The 16,296-nt window shown below is 39.1% G+C and overlaps 1 protein-coding gene across 6 annotated transcripts in view; it reads left to right on the forward strand.

Moving 5' to 3' along the window:
• AKAP7 (A-kinase anchoring protein 7) overlaps positions 1 to 16,296 on the forward strand; it is a 157,643-nt gene that overhangs the window by 25,206 nt on the left and 116,141 nt on the right. For all 6 annotated transcript variants that reach the window (XM_058735277.1, XM_058735276.1, XM_058735280.1 and 3 more), the window contains exon 4: positions 10,241 to 10,377. In XM_058735277.1, coding sequence (XP_058591260.1) covers positions 10,241 to 10,377 — 137 coding nt within the window. The remainder of the gene's footprint in view (positions 1 to 10,240; positions 10,378 to 16,296) is intronic.

Below are 16,296 nucleotides of genomic sequence, written 5' to 3' on the forward strand. Positions count from 1 at the left end.
TGTTTATTTATTTTTGAGAGACGGAGAGAGAGAGCCTGAGCAGGGGAGGGGCAGAGAGAGAGGGAGACACAGAATTCAAAGCAGTCTCCGAGCTGTCAGCACAGAGCCTGATGCGGGGCCTGAACTCATGAACAGTGAGGTCATGACCAAGCAGAAGTCAGACACCAAACCGACCAAGCCACCCAGGCACCCCAGGTGGCTGTGGTTTTCTTTTTAACAGGAGGCACATTTTAAGGTTGTTTCTCCCCTTATTTAACTGGAATGTTTCTAGGGAATGCTAAAGAATTTTTAAAAATCAGAGCAAATGAAGTTGAAATCAAAGAAATAAATGTTAAAAGAAAAAAAATAAATTTTATTGAGGCATTCCAAGAAATTTTTAGTCCATGAGATACAGTTTAGCTGGGGAAAGAAGATACATAAGAGAAATTTGTTTAACCTAGCAATGCAAGGTTTTAGAGTTTAATGCAGTAAAGAATTAGATTCTGATTTTACTGGTACATGCCAGTAAAAACCGTTAGAATGCTTAAAAGTGTTTAGGTGATACAAACTTAATTTTTTTATTTTTTATTTATTTATTTTTAATGTTTGTTTATTTTTGAGAGAGAGACAGAACGTGAGCGGGGGTGGGGCAGAGAGAGAGGGAGACACAGAACTCAAGGCAGGCTCCAGGCTCTGAGCTGTCAGCACAGAGCCCAATGTGGGGCTCAAACCCACAAACCGTGCGATCATGACCTGAGCTGAAGTCGGATGCCCAACCGACTGAGCCACCCAGGTGCCCCGAGGTGATACAAACTTTAATGTCATTAGCAATTGTATATTAAATATATTAAAATACCTTGATTTATTTGGGCAGGTTTTCTTTGAAATTTAGGGTTATATGTACATGTGGGAGTTAGAAGAAAGCCAGAAGTCAAAGGTGGTGCTGCTGAAGTGAGAAGTCTCAAGCCAGGTCCTAAGGACCCAGAATGTGAAATAGGCAAAGCGACTTCCCCAAGGACGTCAGGACTGGACAAGACCCCGGGTTCCTTATTTTGATTCGCTGCTTAGAGATTTTTCCACTGCACTCTGTCAACTATAGAAGTTTGGGAAGCACTTCTATAAGTTGCTTTAATGAGGCCCTTCATGGAGTCTGTCTCCCTTCACACCTTCATTCTTTAAAAAAAATTTTTTTAATGTTTATTTATTATTGAGAGACAGAGAGTGACAAAGCATGAGCAGGGGTGGGGCAGAGACGGAGAGACACAGAATCCGAAGCAGGCTCCAGGCTCTGAGCTGTCAACACAGAGCTTGACGCGGCACTCGAACCTGTGAACTACGGGATCATGACCTGAGCCAAGGTCGGATGCTTAACCGACTGAGCCATCCAGGCGCCCCTTCACACCTTCATTCTTGGCGCCCCTGGTAGTCTGAACAGCAGCTCTGTGTCCCTTTCATGCCTGTCCTTCCTCTCCTAGCCTTGTTCTGACTGTGAAGATCAATGGGGTGACTGGTGGGGAAGGGCAAGGAGAGGGGTTGGAGAGGAAAGGGGCTGGAGAAGTTCTTTCTTTCTGAGGCTTAGTTCAGAATTTGGGCCACTAAAGTGACCAGAGGAAGGGGATGGGAGAGAACAGTCTGCAGCTCTTAGTTTTCACCCATAAGCTGCTGTAGCCATCGTGTCTGCTTCTTACCTTCTGGGAGGTGGTGTGGGATCGGGAAGAGTGCGACTTTGGAGTCCTACACGTCTTGTTTGAGTACCATCTGGGCTGCAAACTCCTCTGTGGATGTCAGTCAAGTTACTTAATTTCCGTAGCTTCCATTTCTTTAGGTGTAAAATGGAGGTGATAATGATTATTTTCTAAACCCAAATCTGGACATGTCACCCGCTTATATACTTCACTCTTTTCCTGTTGGTATTAGGATAAAGACAAAGACTCTACCATGTCCTGTGAGGTTCTACATGGTTCAACCTTCTCCACTTTGGCACTTGTTCCTTCTGCTTGAGTCCCTCTGGCCTTGAACTTGCCAGGGGCCCTCTCCCCCCAGAGGAAACCTTTTCTGTCTAGGAGTTTTCTTTCATCCCCTCTTGGTTTTGTTAATGTCAAAATCTCAGCTCAAACCTCTTCACCTGTGACCACCTGCCTTGGTCACCCCCTAGTTTGCCACCTCCAAGGTCTCATAGCTTTCCTTTTGTGATCTGTCATTCTTGCAATTGGAACTTGTTTGTCTTCCTCACAAAGTCTTCGGCTCATTCCCAGTACCTAGAGCAGAGCTTGGCAGGAGCAGAAATACACACACACAAAATACTGTCATTTCAGGGCTGAAGACGTATTCGTGGCATACCAAGTTGCAACCAGAACATTTACAATAATTCACAAATAAGAAATACAGTGTTACAATGTTGGTTTCACAATATAGGTTGAACAGCCATCCTTTGAGGGTCGCGTGACTCATAGTAGTGGGGAATGCGGGTGTCAAGTGACCTGGAAACCAAATAATTTAATGTTTCCCTCTCAAGAGACTTATTTGTACTTAGTAGCAGGTGTACTTACAAATACAGAGAGGAGAGGTAGGGTGGGAGGAGATTAGGAGGTGCATTTTACATCTTTTCTATGAACATCCTTTTTGTTTGTTTTAAAGTATCAAATGTTAATTTTCTTTTTTAAACTGCTTATGAGCTTTTGTGGGAAGGCCTGGGAAAAGAAGCAGCATTTATAACATTGTTTCAATGGGAGACTGTATTCCAAGTTCCAATTAAGTGACCTGCAAACAAGCCTTTGGAAGCTCGCACACTCACAATGAGTTGCTCTACTTTTGGCCTCTACTTGTTGGCATCTAGTTTTAAAGAAGAAAGTGTTCAGACTGACATGGGTCTTTGATTTTTAAACACATTCTTAGATGTTTGAAGTTCTTCATTAATGGAAAATCATAATTTCATACTTCAAAACATTTTCTTATTACGTTTCTTTATTTTTTTGAGAGGCAGAGAGAGACAGAGGGTGAGTGGGGGAGGGGCAGAGAGAGAGGGAGACACAGAATCCAAAGCAGGCTCCAGGCTCTGAGCCGTCAGCACAGAGCCCAGTGCAGGGCTCAGACTCACGAACTGTGACATAATGACCTGAACCGAAGTCGGACGCTCAACCGACTGAGCCACCCAGGCGCCCCCATAATTTCATACTTTTAAGAAATAGAATTGGAAAATGCACTAGAATGACTGGATAAAATATCCAAGTTGCAAGTATGTGAAAGGATGTGTTTCTCCATTACCTGCAATTATACATTAGTTTAAAAATAAAGAATGAAAGAATCTAATGGAGTTATAATAAATCCTATATGTTTCTTAAATGCTTAGAATTGTTTAATTAGTTCTAGTTGGATTACTCATGTTGGTTTTATGGGCTTTCTTTATGACTAGTAATAAATATAAGGTAAATCAACATTGAAGTACAAGGGAACAATTAGAAATTGATTGAATTCAGGAGTATATTAATTTTTTAGAAGATACTTTTTTTTAATTTTTAAAAAATATTTTATTTTTGAGAGACAGAGAGAGAGAGACAGAGTATGAGCTGGGTAGGGTTAGAGAGAGAGGGAGACACAGAATCTGAAGCAGGTTCCAGGCTCTGAGCTGTCAGCCTGGAGCCCGACATAGGGCTCAAACTCATGAACTGTGAGAAACTGAGTCAAAGTTGGATGTTTAATCGACTGAGCCACCCAGGCGCCCCAGATAATTTTTTTATACTATTGGAAAGATATGATTTTTCTCTGGGTGTTTTAAAAGGCATTTGTAACCTTTAATTCCATATTTCATCATTTAGTAATGTGAAAATTGCTGGTCTTATAAAAATAATAAAAGTAGATTTGTGCATTCAGTCATTCAATTCTTGCCTGGGAAATATAATTGTAAAAGTATTTGCTATCATGGTGTATATGTTGAGCATTTGGTAGACATAGAAAATTCTCCTATTTCGGAAGGACTTTTTACTTTTACTCCAGTTTTGCTATGTTATCAATTTTTCAAGTTCTTTTCATGGTTGTAGACAAGCGAGAAAAATGAAAGTATTCAGCACTGAAGAAAAATTATGTAGCAAATTGAAGTGATAATTCTGGTAAATATTAATGAGGCAGCAAATTTAGGAACAATATAAGTTAACACCTTAGAGAAATTCTGAAAATAATGTCAAAAGTTGAGGTCAAAGACATTCTTGTACTCTGTGCTAGAATGTAACTTCTCTCCCTCGTGCAGAGGTACATAATGTTAAGGGTTTTTATCTGCACTCATATATATATGCTTCGAGTCAATTAGAAAACTTAAAAGATATAAACATGTATTTTCTTATTGCATTATTTTTAGGCATGTAGAATATCGCTTAGTGCTGAGGTTTAACAGATGGATGTTTGTTTTTATTTTCTAGACACAAAGATAATACTCAGTGAAATATTTAAGATTTAATAATGCTCTTATTTTTGAAAGTTTCTTTGAATATAATATTTAAATGTGACTCTATAGTATTAGGTTTTTAAAATGTGCCTGTGCAGTACTGTCAATAGCTGGGATTATGGTGACAGATAAGCTTTAATGATTTTATTGAATTTTAAACAGCAGCTCTAAAAATTAGTTTCCTTTGGCCTGTAATGACACTGGTAGTTCTTAAAATGCAATACAGAGAAGAGTCAAGTATTTTTCCCTTTTCTTTTATAAGAATGTAATTAGGAATAAAAAAGCATTTAAAAAAGCTCTTAAGATGATATCAAGGAATATATAAATTAATCTGGAGCATCAAAGCATAGCTAGAAATACATCTCTTGGTTAGATTATCTGTAGAATTTTCCTAGATTGAGGTTAATCCTGCATCATAAGTACTGTGTGACATCAGAGAATTAGTCTTCCAAGTATTTTACAGTTTTTAATTTGCAGTTTACATGCTTCCAGATAATTAAAAAATAGGAATGGTCTAAAACTATTTTACTATGCAGAGCATTGCACTAAAATGCTGGATACACAAATGACTGGAATTCTTTGAGCATTTCCCTGACTTTATACATAATTAGTGTTTGAGCCCAGAATCAAGAGTATATTTTTGTGAAAATGCAGGTACTCTATCCACTAAGTGCAAGTGGCAAGTCCCCAGTTATGACAAAAATGCCTCCAAACATTGCCAAATGGTACTTGGGAAGCAGAACTACATAGGGTAGAGAACCACTGAATTTAATTTTGGCAGTGTTGTATGCTTTATATTAGGCAAATGGTGTAGAGCTTGTGAAGTATTTTCATGTAGCTTGCCTACTGTGATCTGTAACACAATGCTGTAAGTTTGGCAGGACAGATTTTATCATTCCTATTTTACAACTGAAGAAGCCAAGATTTAGTGAGAAGAGGTGACAGGTGTGGGGTCACACCTGTGGTAGACCTGGAATTAAAATCCAGAATTTTGGGGAGCCTGGGTGGCCCAGTTGGTTAAGCATTCAACTCTTATTTTCCACTCAGGTCATGATCTCACAGTTTCTTGAGTTCGAGCTCTGCATCGTGCTCTGTGCTGACAGTGTGGAGCCTGTTCCGGATTCTCTGTCTCTCTCTCTCTCTCTCCCTACTCCCTCACTTGAGCTGTCTTTGTCTCTCTCAAAAAAAAAAAATAAATAAAATAAACTGAAAAAAAAATCCAGAATTTCTGAGCCAAGTCCAGCGTCCTTAATTTGTATTACTCTGATTGTAAAACAGAGTTCTCATCATAAGATACTTTTCATGTGCAGTTAAAACAATATTATCATTTGTACCAGCTGAGATTTGTAGATGTAATTATATTGTTTAGAGGTATGACTTTTTTTTTTTTTTTGATTGATGTCTAGTTGACACACAATGTTATATTAGATTCAGGTATGCAACATAGTGATTTGACAAGTCTGTGTTTTGCTCTGCTCACCACCAGGGTAGGTACCATCTGTCACCATGCAGTGCTGTTATAATACCAGTGATGATATTCCCTCTTCTGTACCTTTCATCTCCATGACTTATTCATTCCATAACTGGAAGTCTGTATTTCCCACTCTCCTTAACCCATTTTGCCTATCTTTCCACCACCTACCCCTCTGGTAATCATCAACTTGTTCTCTGTATCTTTGGGTCTGTTTCTGGTGTTTGTTTATTTGCTTTGATTTTTAGATTCCACATATATGTGAAATCATACGGTATTTGTCTTTGTCAGTCTGACCTATTTCACGTAGCATAATACCTTCTGGGTCCACCCATAGTTTTGCAAATGTGAAGACCTCATTCCTTTTTATGTCTGAGTAACATTGCATTTTATACACATTTTATGTGTGTACACACACACACACACACACACACACACACACAATTTACCCATTTATCAGTGGACAGTGGGGTTGCTTGCGTAATTTGGCTATTGTAAACAATGCTGCAATAAACATAGAGGTTCATACATCTTTTTAGTGTTTTTGTTTTCTTTGGGTAAATACCTGGTAGTGGAATTACTGGGTCATATAGTGTTTCTACTTTTATTTATTTTTTTAAGTTTATTTATTTTGAGGGGGGGAGGGGGAGACAGAGAGGGAGAGAGAGAACCTAAGCAAGCTCTACACCGTCAGCACCTGTCATGGGGCTTGATCCCACAAACCGTGAGATCATGATCTGAGCCAAAATCAAGAGTTGACACCCAACCCACTGAACCACCTAGGCACCCCTCTATTTTTAATTTTTTGAGGACATTCTATGCTGTTTCCCATAGGAGCTGTACCAGTTTACATTCTCTTCAACAGTGCACGAGGGTACCTTCTGTTCTATATCCTCACTAACATGTATTTCATTTTATTTATTTTGTTGTCTTTTTCATTCTAGCCCTTCTGACAGATGTAAGGTGATATCTTACTGTGGTTTTGATTTGCATTTCTCTGATAATTAGTGATGTTGAGCATCTTTTCATGTGTCTGTTGGCCATCTGGATGTTTTCTTTGAAAAAATGTCTCTTTAGGTCCTTTCCCTACATTTTAATCAGATTGTTTTTTTTTTTGTTGTTGTTGTTGTTTTGTTTTTTGGCGTCAAGTTGTATAAGTTTTATACATTTTGAATATTAATCCTTTAGTGGATATGTCTTTTATGAATATCTTCTCCCATTCAGTAGGTTGCCTTTTCCTTTTGTTGATTGTTTCCTTGGCCTTGTAAGGCATATTTTCGTGTAGTTCCAATAGTTTATTTTTGCTTTGTTTTTCTTGCCTGAGGAGACGTACGTAGACAAATTTTGCTAAGGCCAATGTCAAAGAGAGACGGCCTTTGTTTTCTTCTAGGAGCTTTATGGTTTCATTTCTCACATTTGGGCCTTTTATTCTGTTTTGAGTTTATTTTTGTGTATGGGTTAGAAAGTGGTCCAGTTTTATTCTTCTGCATGTGGCGGTCCAGTTTTCCCAATGTCATTTGTTGAAGAGTCTGTCTTTTCCCCATTATATATTCTTGCCTCCTTTGTCATAGATTAGTTGGCCATATAAGAGTATTTTTCCTTTTGGGATTTCTGTTCCGTTGATATATGTGTCCAGAGGTCTAACACTTTTGAGCACCTTTAATATCCTTGACGCTGGACCAGGCCGTTGGCATATGAACCTCGATCCTCTTGAGCTGCTTTGTTATGCCATGAGCCAATCTCAGCGCTTCATTGTACCTGGAAAAACTCAAAAATTCAAATTTAAAATCATTTGTGAGCAATACAGTTTTATAATAAAGGTCTTTCTGAGAGGGCCAGTGTATTCTGTTACACAATATTCAGTAAGACTTTCTAAAAATCTCCTTTGAATTCCTTTTTCCCCTCAGGGTTTCATTTCTTAAGTCACTACCCACATCTCTGCCCCCTCTTTGTCCCCTCTGAAAACAAACCAATTCGTTGTCACTGTTGCATTTTTTCTCATGTATTGTAATTTATCCTTTATTTACGTTCCTTTGCTGTTTTGGGTATATGATTTTGAAGAGATTTTTTTAAATCTTCTGTTTTTCAATTTATTTTAATAGAGTTAATACCAATATCTACCTTATAGGGTTGTTCAGAGGCTTCAGTGAACTAATATATATAAAATGCTCGCTTTAGTATCTAGAACCTAGTGATCACACAATAAAGGTTAGTTACTGCTATTGTTTTTTAAATATTGTTGTTTTATTTTTTATTAATTAAAAACTTTTTTTGAGAAAAAACTTTATTTCGGTAAGTAAGTGATTAGGTAACTAAATTATGGGACATCTGTACAATGGGACCCTATTCCATTAAAAAAGTGAAGACATTATATATTTAATGATATGAAAAATGGTCTAATCCTTTTTAGGTGAAAAAGCACATTTTATTATATGTTTATTTTTAAATGATTATTTTTGAGAGAGAAAGAGAGAGTGCTAGTGGGGGGGGCGGGGCAGAGAGAGAGAGAGAGAGAGAAGGAGGGAGGGAGGGAGGGAGGGAGACACAGAATCTGAAACAGGCTGCAGGCTCTGAACTGTCAGCACAGAGCCTGACACAGGGCTCGAACTCCAGAACAGTGAGATCATGACCTGAGCCAAAGCTGGATGCTTACTTTGTCCAACTGAGCCACCGCCCCCGAAAAAGCACATTTTAGAATAATGTGAACTGACATTTACTGATGTGTCCTCATGCCAGTTATTTTATTTTATTTTATTTTATTTTATTTTATTTTATTTTATTTTATTTTATTTTATTTTATTCTATTCTATTCTATTCTATTCTATTTTATCTTATTACTTTTTTTTTAATTTCTAGTATCATTAATATACAGTGTTATATTAGTTTCAGGTATATTTTAAGTATTGTTTTTATTATTATTACTGGTCACTGTGGTGAGATGGTGGGTTAGAAGAAATAAACATTACCCTCAAGTTTATAACTTAGTTTTATTGATATAGAGTAGAAGAAAGTGACTCTATAAGATCTTTGTGTACTATTACATCAAGAGCATTTTATTTATCAGGCAATCAGTATTCTTTTGCTGGGTTTCACAGAAGTGATCTCTTGACTTGGGAAATATTATGTTAGGTGTTACTGCATAACTTCCTCCCAGGAAAACACCATTTCCTGTGTCGCCCTCTTCCATATTGCAAGGAATAGAGAAAGGCTGAGGTTATTTTGGGTGATGCAGATTTATCATAAAGACACGTGGAAAGTCAGATCCCAGGATGGCATCTCATGATTTGTCCAGTCACATTCTGCAGATAATGGGAACATTGTTCAGGATAAAACAGCTACTCTAGTATCAGAACAGTCTGCTGTGCTCATGATTCAGTTTTTTCTTATCTCTGCTGTTTCTTTTTTTTTTTTAATGGACTCTTTCTGTTGCCAGCCTCCTCTCCTTCCCCTTTTCTCTCTGACTAATTCTGCTGCCTCAGGACTTCTATGTGCTCTCTTTTCTCTGAGTATTGCTTGGTTTGCTATTTCATATTCAAACCATTTTCTGATACACTTTTCTAGTCACATGTACAAGTTGACTAGAATTGTATCTGACTGGAAATGGAGGAGGGAAGAACATTGTTCCCCTTTTTGTTTCAGAGCAGGGACTGAGAGGGGAAGTCTGATGGAAGAGGAGGGGTTGCACCTCTCTGCGACTGTAATTGTTTTTCTAACATACACAATTGGACCTCTTTGCAACTCTCTCTCCATCGTTATGCCCCTCCTCACATATCTGGAAAAGTGACAGTAGTCACTCCTGTTGAGATTATTGCTGTCCTAAAAAATTTTAAAGGCCATGAAGAATGGGTTCTCAGACACATTCACTTGGGGACAAATAAATAATACTTCCAACAGGAATGGAATGTTGTCTGCTGGTTTGACCTTTCTGTGGCAAGAAAAACTTTTTTTTTTTTTTTAATTTTAGGAAAGATCATAATTATCATGAGTCATACTGCAAGTTTGTGAAAAGATGCATGGTCACTGAGAGATTTTCAACCAGTGGGTTCAACCAGTGACCCAGTGTGTAAAACAAGGGTATTAGGTTTGATGTTTTCAAGATGGACAGGAATTATATGATTTAAAAAAAACCTCATACCTCATATTAAGCTTCCTAAGTCATTTTATCCAGGATATTTGAGAACAAGTAGGCGATTAAGCATTGTTTGGTTGAAGAATCTTGACATTGTTCTAATTTTGGTTGTTGCTTATTTTTCTTCTTGATTTACATTTTGCCATAAAGAAATATTGCTTACCTAATCTCTATTTTGTGTGTGTGTGTGTGTGTGTGTGTGTGTGTGTGTGTGTGTGATTAGATTACAAGAGGAATTAAGATCCTACAAAATGCAATAATACAACAAGACAAACAACTGGCCAAAGCAATGATCAGTGATGGCTCTTTTCATATTACCCTGCTAGTGATGCAGTTATTAAATGAAGAGGAAGTAAACATGTGAGTAATATGTCTTCCTTGAATATCATTTTCCAAATTATTGCTTTAATATGAGTAAACATAGTAGAACCCAAAGAGGCACTGAAATTGTAAGGAAGTATTCTTTGTTATAATTTGTTCCGGTTAATAGTCAATGTACAGAATTAGCAATATAAATATTCCTCCTAATCGAGACTTTAAGTTGTTATTGTTATCAAATAGTTGCCCTTGGTTATGTAGTTGTCTTCCCCATGTTAATTATGTCAGCACTCTGGAGGCCGACCATTTAGGTTAGGATTCTTGGTAAAGATTCTGGAACTGTGACACAACCATTTCTGAATAGCTGCCTAATTTTGGGCAAATTGTTTAGTTTTTATGTAAATGGAAAAAAATAATAGTTTCAATACATGTAAAGACTCTCTGTACAGCCCCGGCCCACAGTAGGTGGCTGATGTTATTGTTATTAGAGCTGTCCTCTATTCCAGTAGATAGTTACAATTTTACCTTACTCATTCTTGAGTACCTATATACTACCCACTCCTAATTCCAGAGTTGTGCCATAAAGTTTGAGTATATAAGTCATTGATTGCTGCTTGGAGTGGAGAACCCTTGGTCTTCCCCCAATTCCCTGGGGTACTCCTTTCCCTGTTACTACCTGTATAGCTCTCCGGATTGAGCTTAAGCTTTAGCTCTTTGGAAAACCAGAGCCAGAATGTATTGCAGGTTACTTCTGAGGGAATGAAGAACAAGGCTTGAATTGGGAAGGGGGTGAGGAAAAGGGAGAAAACGTGAAACTAGTGATTCAAAATATGAAGCCAAATTATGATTCTTGTAGTTATGTCTTTTAAACAGTAGACCCTCGGGGCGCCTGGGTGGCGCAGTCGGTTAAGCGTCCGACTTCAGCCAGGTCACGATCTCGCGGTCCGGTCCGTGAGTTTGAGCCCCGCGTCAGGCTCTGGGCTGATGGCTCGGAGCCTGGAGCCTGTTTCCGATTCTGTGTCTCCCTCTCTCTCTGCCCCTCCCCTGTTCATGCTCTGTCTCTCTCTGTCCCAAAAATAAATAAAAAAACGTTGAAAAAAAAATTAAAAAAAAAATAAACAGTAGACCCTCATGTGTTTAGAGATCAGGTTTCCATTCTATTCCAACCTGATCTACCCAAGAGCAGGTCTGGGGCACCCTGCATTTGCAGAGAGGACCAGAAGATTTTATTTGGCTTGCTTTCACTGTTCTCTTTGCCAGTCAGAAGACAAAATAAATACTGTGATGCTCTTAAGGGAAAAAGAGCCAAAGAAGATGTGACATGAGGAGTCGAAAGCCTGAGAGAAGTGTCCTGTGTGTGTTAGAGTGGTGAATTAGTCAGGGTTCTCCAGAGACACACAACCAACAGGATGTATATCTGTATGAATATCTAGATATATTGATATCTCAATCTATCTGTATCTGTGACTACATACAGAATTTACTTTAAAGGATTAGCTCATGTGACTGTGGAGCCTGGCAAGTACAAAGTTTGCGGGGCAGGCTAGAGACCTAGGGAAGAGTTGCTGTGGTCTCAAGTCCAAAGGCAGTCTGGAGGCAGAATTCCTTCTTTCTCGGGGGACCTCAGTGTTTCGGTAAGCTGGCGTGAAGGGTGGCAAGTAGGAGACACGGAGCCAGCAATAAATTCAAAAGACCTTCAGTGTGGTCAGTGAAAACACAGACAGCTTTGAGGAGGGTTGTAGGTGGCTGCTCTGAGACTTATTGTCCAGGGTGGGAGGGAGTATAGAGCCCTTCCAGTGCTAGGTGGAGTAAGCAATGGCAGAGGAAGAAGTATGGAACCAGATACAATGTCCTGGCTCCCCTTTTGGGGCTGAATGTTTTTCCAAACCTGGCCCTCACCGGTGTTGGAACAGAGAGCTAGGAATGATAGAGACATTCACATTGGTTTGGGGTTCTCAGGGTGAAGCTGGGGAAAGCTCAAGCTCTTTGGAGAAGTTCCTGTTCACTAATGCTACAAGAATGTGGTGTCACATAGGTGGTAGATTAGAGTTGAGGAAGATTTCCAACAGATATACCTGAGGTAGTTTCTTCAATTCCCCATCTCCTATCAAGACATATAGATGAATCCAGAAATTTCTTGTGCCATGGTGGGTTGATGTAGAGGCCCAACTCAGAAAAAATTGGTGGGTCAGAAAGAACTGGATAAGAGACAAGGGCACACTGCTGAACATCCATGTTTCTTGATGAGAGACTCTGGCAGGGACGTGCTTCTGCAGTATGTGCTGGTACAAAGCCCAGAAAGAATAAGCATGTTCTCATGGTCCCTGATATGGGACACCCAAGGATATAGCCAGACCAGTCCCCCCAAAATGGGAATCTCTGAGGACTCAAACAGCAGGCAGTCTAGAGACCTCCCTCAGTCCTCTTAGAAGAGTAGGCTGGAGGGGCACCTGGGTGGCTCAGTCGGTTAAGCGTCCGACTTCGGCTCAGGTCATGATCTCACTGTCTGTGGGTTCGAGCCCCCCGTCAGGCTCTGTGCTGACAGCTCAGAGCCTGGAGCCTGCTTCAGATTCTGTGTCTCATTCTCTCTATACCCCTCCCCAACTTGTGCTCTGTCTCTCTCTGTCTCTCAAAAATAAATGAATATGTTTTCTTTAAAAAAGGAAGAGTATGCTGGATTCCTTGGGAAGGAAGAGGAGAGGGAAGGGAAAAACTCCTGAGAGGAGGTTTGAATTAACTGAATAATTGTACTCCAAAGAGACCTTTTGAAACCAGCAAAGATCCCCGTTGACCAGTAGGTTTAGGTTTATCTCTGTCATCAGAAGTAGGTCTTGGCCGTGGCAAATGGCATCCGTGTGTCAGTCCTGTTCCTCAGCCTCCACCTCCCATACAAATATTCTGCTTTATTCTCTTAACAGTATTGTGAGGCAGCACAGAAATGTCATCTCTCTTATACGTACAGGGAAGCAAGAGCCCTAGGAATTAAGCAAATGCTGGTTAGTAGAGAAGCCAGAACTAGTCCGTTCTCTTATTATTCCATGGGGCGTGTCTGTGAAAGATGGGGAGGTGGAGAGTGAGGGGGTAGGATGGAGACAAAGGAGAGGATGAGCACAAGGGCATGAAAGCAGTGGGGAGGATTAGTCTGCATAGGTATGAAGGGCCTCCTGTATCTCAGTGGTCTCTACTGATGAGCACGTGGTGTGCAGTGGGGTTAGGGTGAGGGGGCAGGTATGCCTCCCGATGTATTGTACTGTGTACATTTCTCAGTGGAGGTGGGACTGCCTCTAAGTCCTAAGAGACTTTTAGAAATATTTGGGGGGCATTTTTGGCCGTCACCATTACTGAGGAGTAATGTGGGCATCTGATGGGCAGGAGCGAGGGTGGCTAAACCACCTGCGGTGCATGGGAGAGTCTGGAACTAGGAAGCATTTTCTTGCCCTAAGTCATGGCATCACTCATTGAAGAATTACTGTACAGAGCATGGTGACGGTCTGCATCATTCATCCCTGCGTTTCACCATGTCATTTTGCAAATACTTTCAGTTTTGTGGGAAAAAACCCCTAAATGTTTAGCAAGTCTGCTTTGTGTTTGAAGAGTTAAAGTGGCATCCTTATGCAACTTTATGATACTGGAAATATTATCTCTACTAGAAGATGATGACCAGATATTGCAATTCAGTAATTCCTCTTGACTAAGTTAATTTTTTTTATGTTTATTGTTTATTATTGAGAGAAAGAGAGGGAGACAGAGTGCAAGCAGGGGAGGGTTAGAGACAGAGAGAGACACAGAATCAGAATCAGGCCCCGAGCTGTCAGCCCAGAGCCCGATGCAGGGTTCGAACTCACAAACTGCGAGATCATGACCTGAGCTGAAGTCGGATGCTTAACCAACTGAGCCACCTAGGCGCCCTGCTCTTGACTAAGTTATAATGAAAAATCTAAGAAATAAATAAGGTTTGCTATACAGACAAGATAGTGTTTTACAACTCAACCAGGATTATCAGCCATGTGCAAGATACTGAGTTAAGTGCTTTGGGGAAAATAAAGACGAGTCAGGAATGGCTCTTATGCTTATGTATTATACAGTTAAGTTGACTGGATACCATATGAACTCAAAAATTAAAATATAAAAATGTAAAATGTGGTGTGTTTCATGAAATATAAAATATTAATGGAATTTCAAAGGAGAAAAGATTTACTACTAGTTTGGGAAACCAGGGAAGTGTCTGTGGCAGTATGAACTTTTAAGGGAGGAACAGAATCAAGGTGTGGCTTCGCTTTGCGTTGCTATATTGTGAGAGAGAAATGAATTGGGTTTTCTGGTAAGATGTTATTTATATGAAGGATTTTCTAAGTCTCTAATCTTTTCATTTTACCTTTCATCCTGTACTGTATAATATGCTGGCATCTATGTTGTCGGTTTCTTGTTCTGTGTTCTTACTTTTCAAAATCTAGCATCATATTTTAGGTGTTTAATGATGTATTGATCAATGGGTTGGGTGTGGAGTATGCAGAAGCATTTTCTTGAAATCATGAATTTCTTCATGGGCGCCTGGCTGACTTAGTCAGTAGAGCATGTGACTCTTGATCATGGGGTTATGAGTTTGAGCCCCATGTTGGGTGTGGAGATTACTTAAAAATTTTTAAAAAATCATGAATTTCTTCACAAAGGACTTTAGGTGTAAGGTCCTCTGCCCTTACAGGGTAGAAGAAAGGCATAGAAATTTGTAAGGCCAACCACACCTAGCTGCTGAGTTGAAAAGAAGACTGTCCTTCTTAATTTCAAATACTCCTTTTGGTCTGAACTCTAGTTTGAGAGTTCTTTTTTTCTATACACATATACTTTTTACTTATTTTACCATAAAGAAGTCTTTCCATAAACCACTCTTCGAAAGGTATTCTATTTAAAAGAATTTGAAAGTTAGTGATACTTACCAACAGACACTATGACTTTTTCTCACTCTGCGATCAGTGACATCTCACTGGGACTTATTTATTGATTTTTGCTCCTGGAGAACTGAAAAAACTGGGCTGAGTATATTTCTTTAATGAAAAATGGGATATAGAATTCACGGTCTCTGAAAAGCCCTAACCTTTAGCATGGCCTGCTTTAGTATATAGTTATAATTAAAATAAGTATCTTGATTTCCCCCAATTTATGCAAGATGAGCCAGAAATGGCTGTTCTGTTTTCACGTGTTCTAGCTCATGGCACACGGTGAAGGACCGTGCCGCAGTAAAAGTATGGACAGTGTCTTTTAGGATGGACACAAATAAGGTTAGGAAGGATTGTGTTTAGGAAGTGGATTTGGAAGTACAATGAGAAATGTGGACATTTCCAAAGCTATTTTTTAAATTTTTATTTATTTGTGAGAGGAGGGGCAGAGGCTGGGGAATCTCAAGAAGGCTCTGCACTGCTGGTGTAGAGCCTGATGGGGGGCTCGAACCCATGAAACATGAGATCATGACCTGAGCCAAAATCAAGAGTTGGATGTTTAACCAACTGAGCCCCCCAGGTGCCCCTTCTAAAGCTATTTTGAACAATTGTATATTATGTTATGACATAGATAAGAATTGAGACTCATTATGAATTTATTTATGAAGTCAGTTAAAAACTTTATATGGAAGGTAATTTAGAAATATGAAAGAACTAGAAAAATACTTAAATTTCTCTTCGCACATTTAACTTATAATTACTAGTGAATGATCAAGATAGTTTAATGATGTTTCACCAGAAGGGTGTTTTAAAGCCCTATTATATAAGATTGTGCATATTTCTTTTTGGAGTAATTGCTGCCCTCTAGTGAGATTTTAATTTTTTTCTCATAACAACATATCTACACCAGAATTCTCTTTAAGATGGAAATAATTCATCCTAATTTTCAAAATACTCTAAACCTGATGATGTTTAATTCATTAATATAGTAAACACTTGTTTTATAAAGAAAAATAAAGCACTTGAA

Source organism: Neofelis nebulosa, chromosome 6 (assembly GCF_028018385.1).
Source record: "Neofelis nebulosa isolate mNeoNeb1 chromosome 6, mNeoNeb1.pri, whole genome shotgun sequence".
In the NCBI taxonomy this organism is placed as follows: Eukaryota; Metazoa; Chordata; class Mammalia; order Carnivora; family Felidae; genus Neofelis; species Neofelis nebulosa.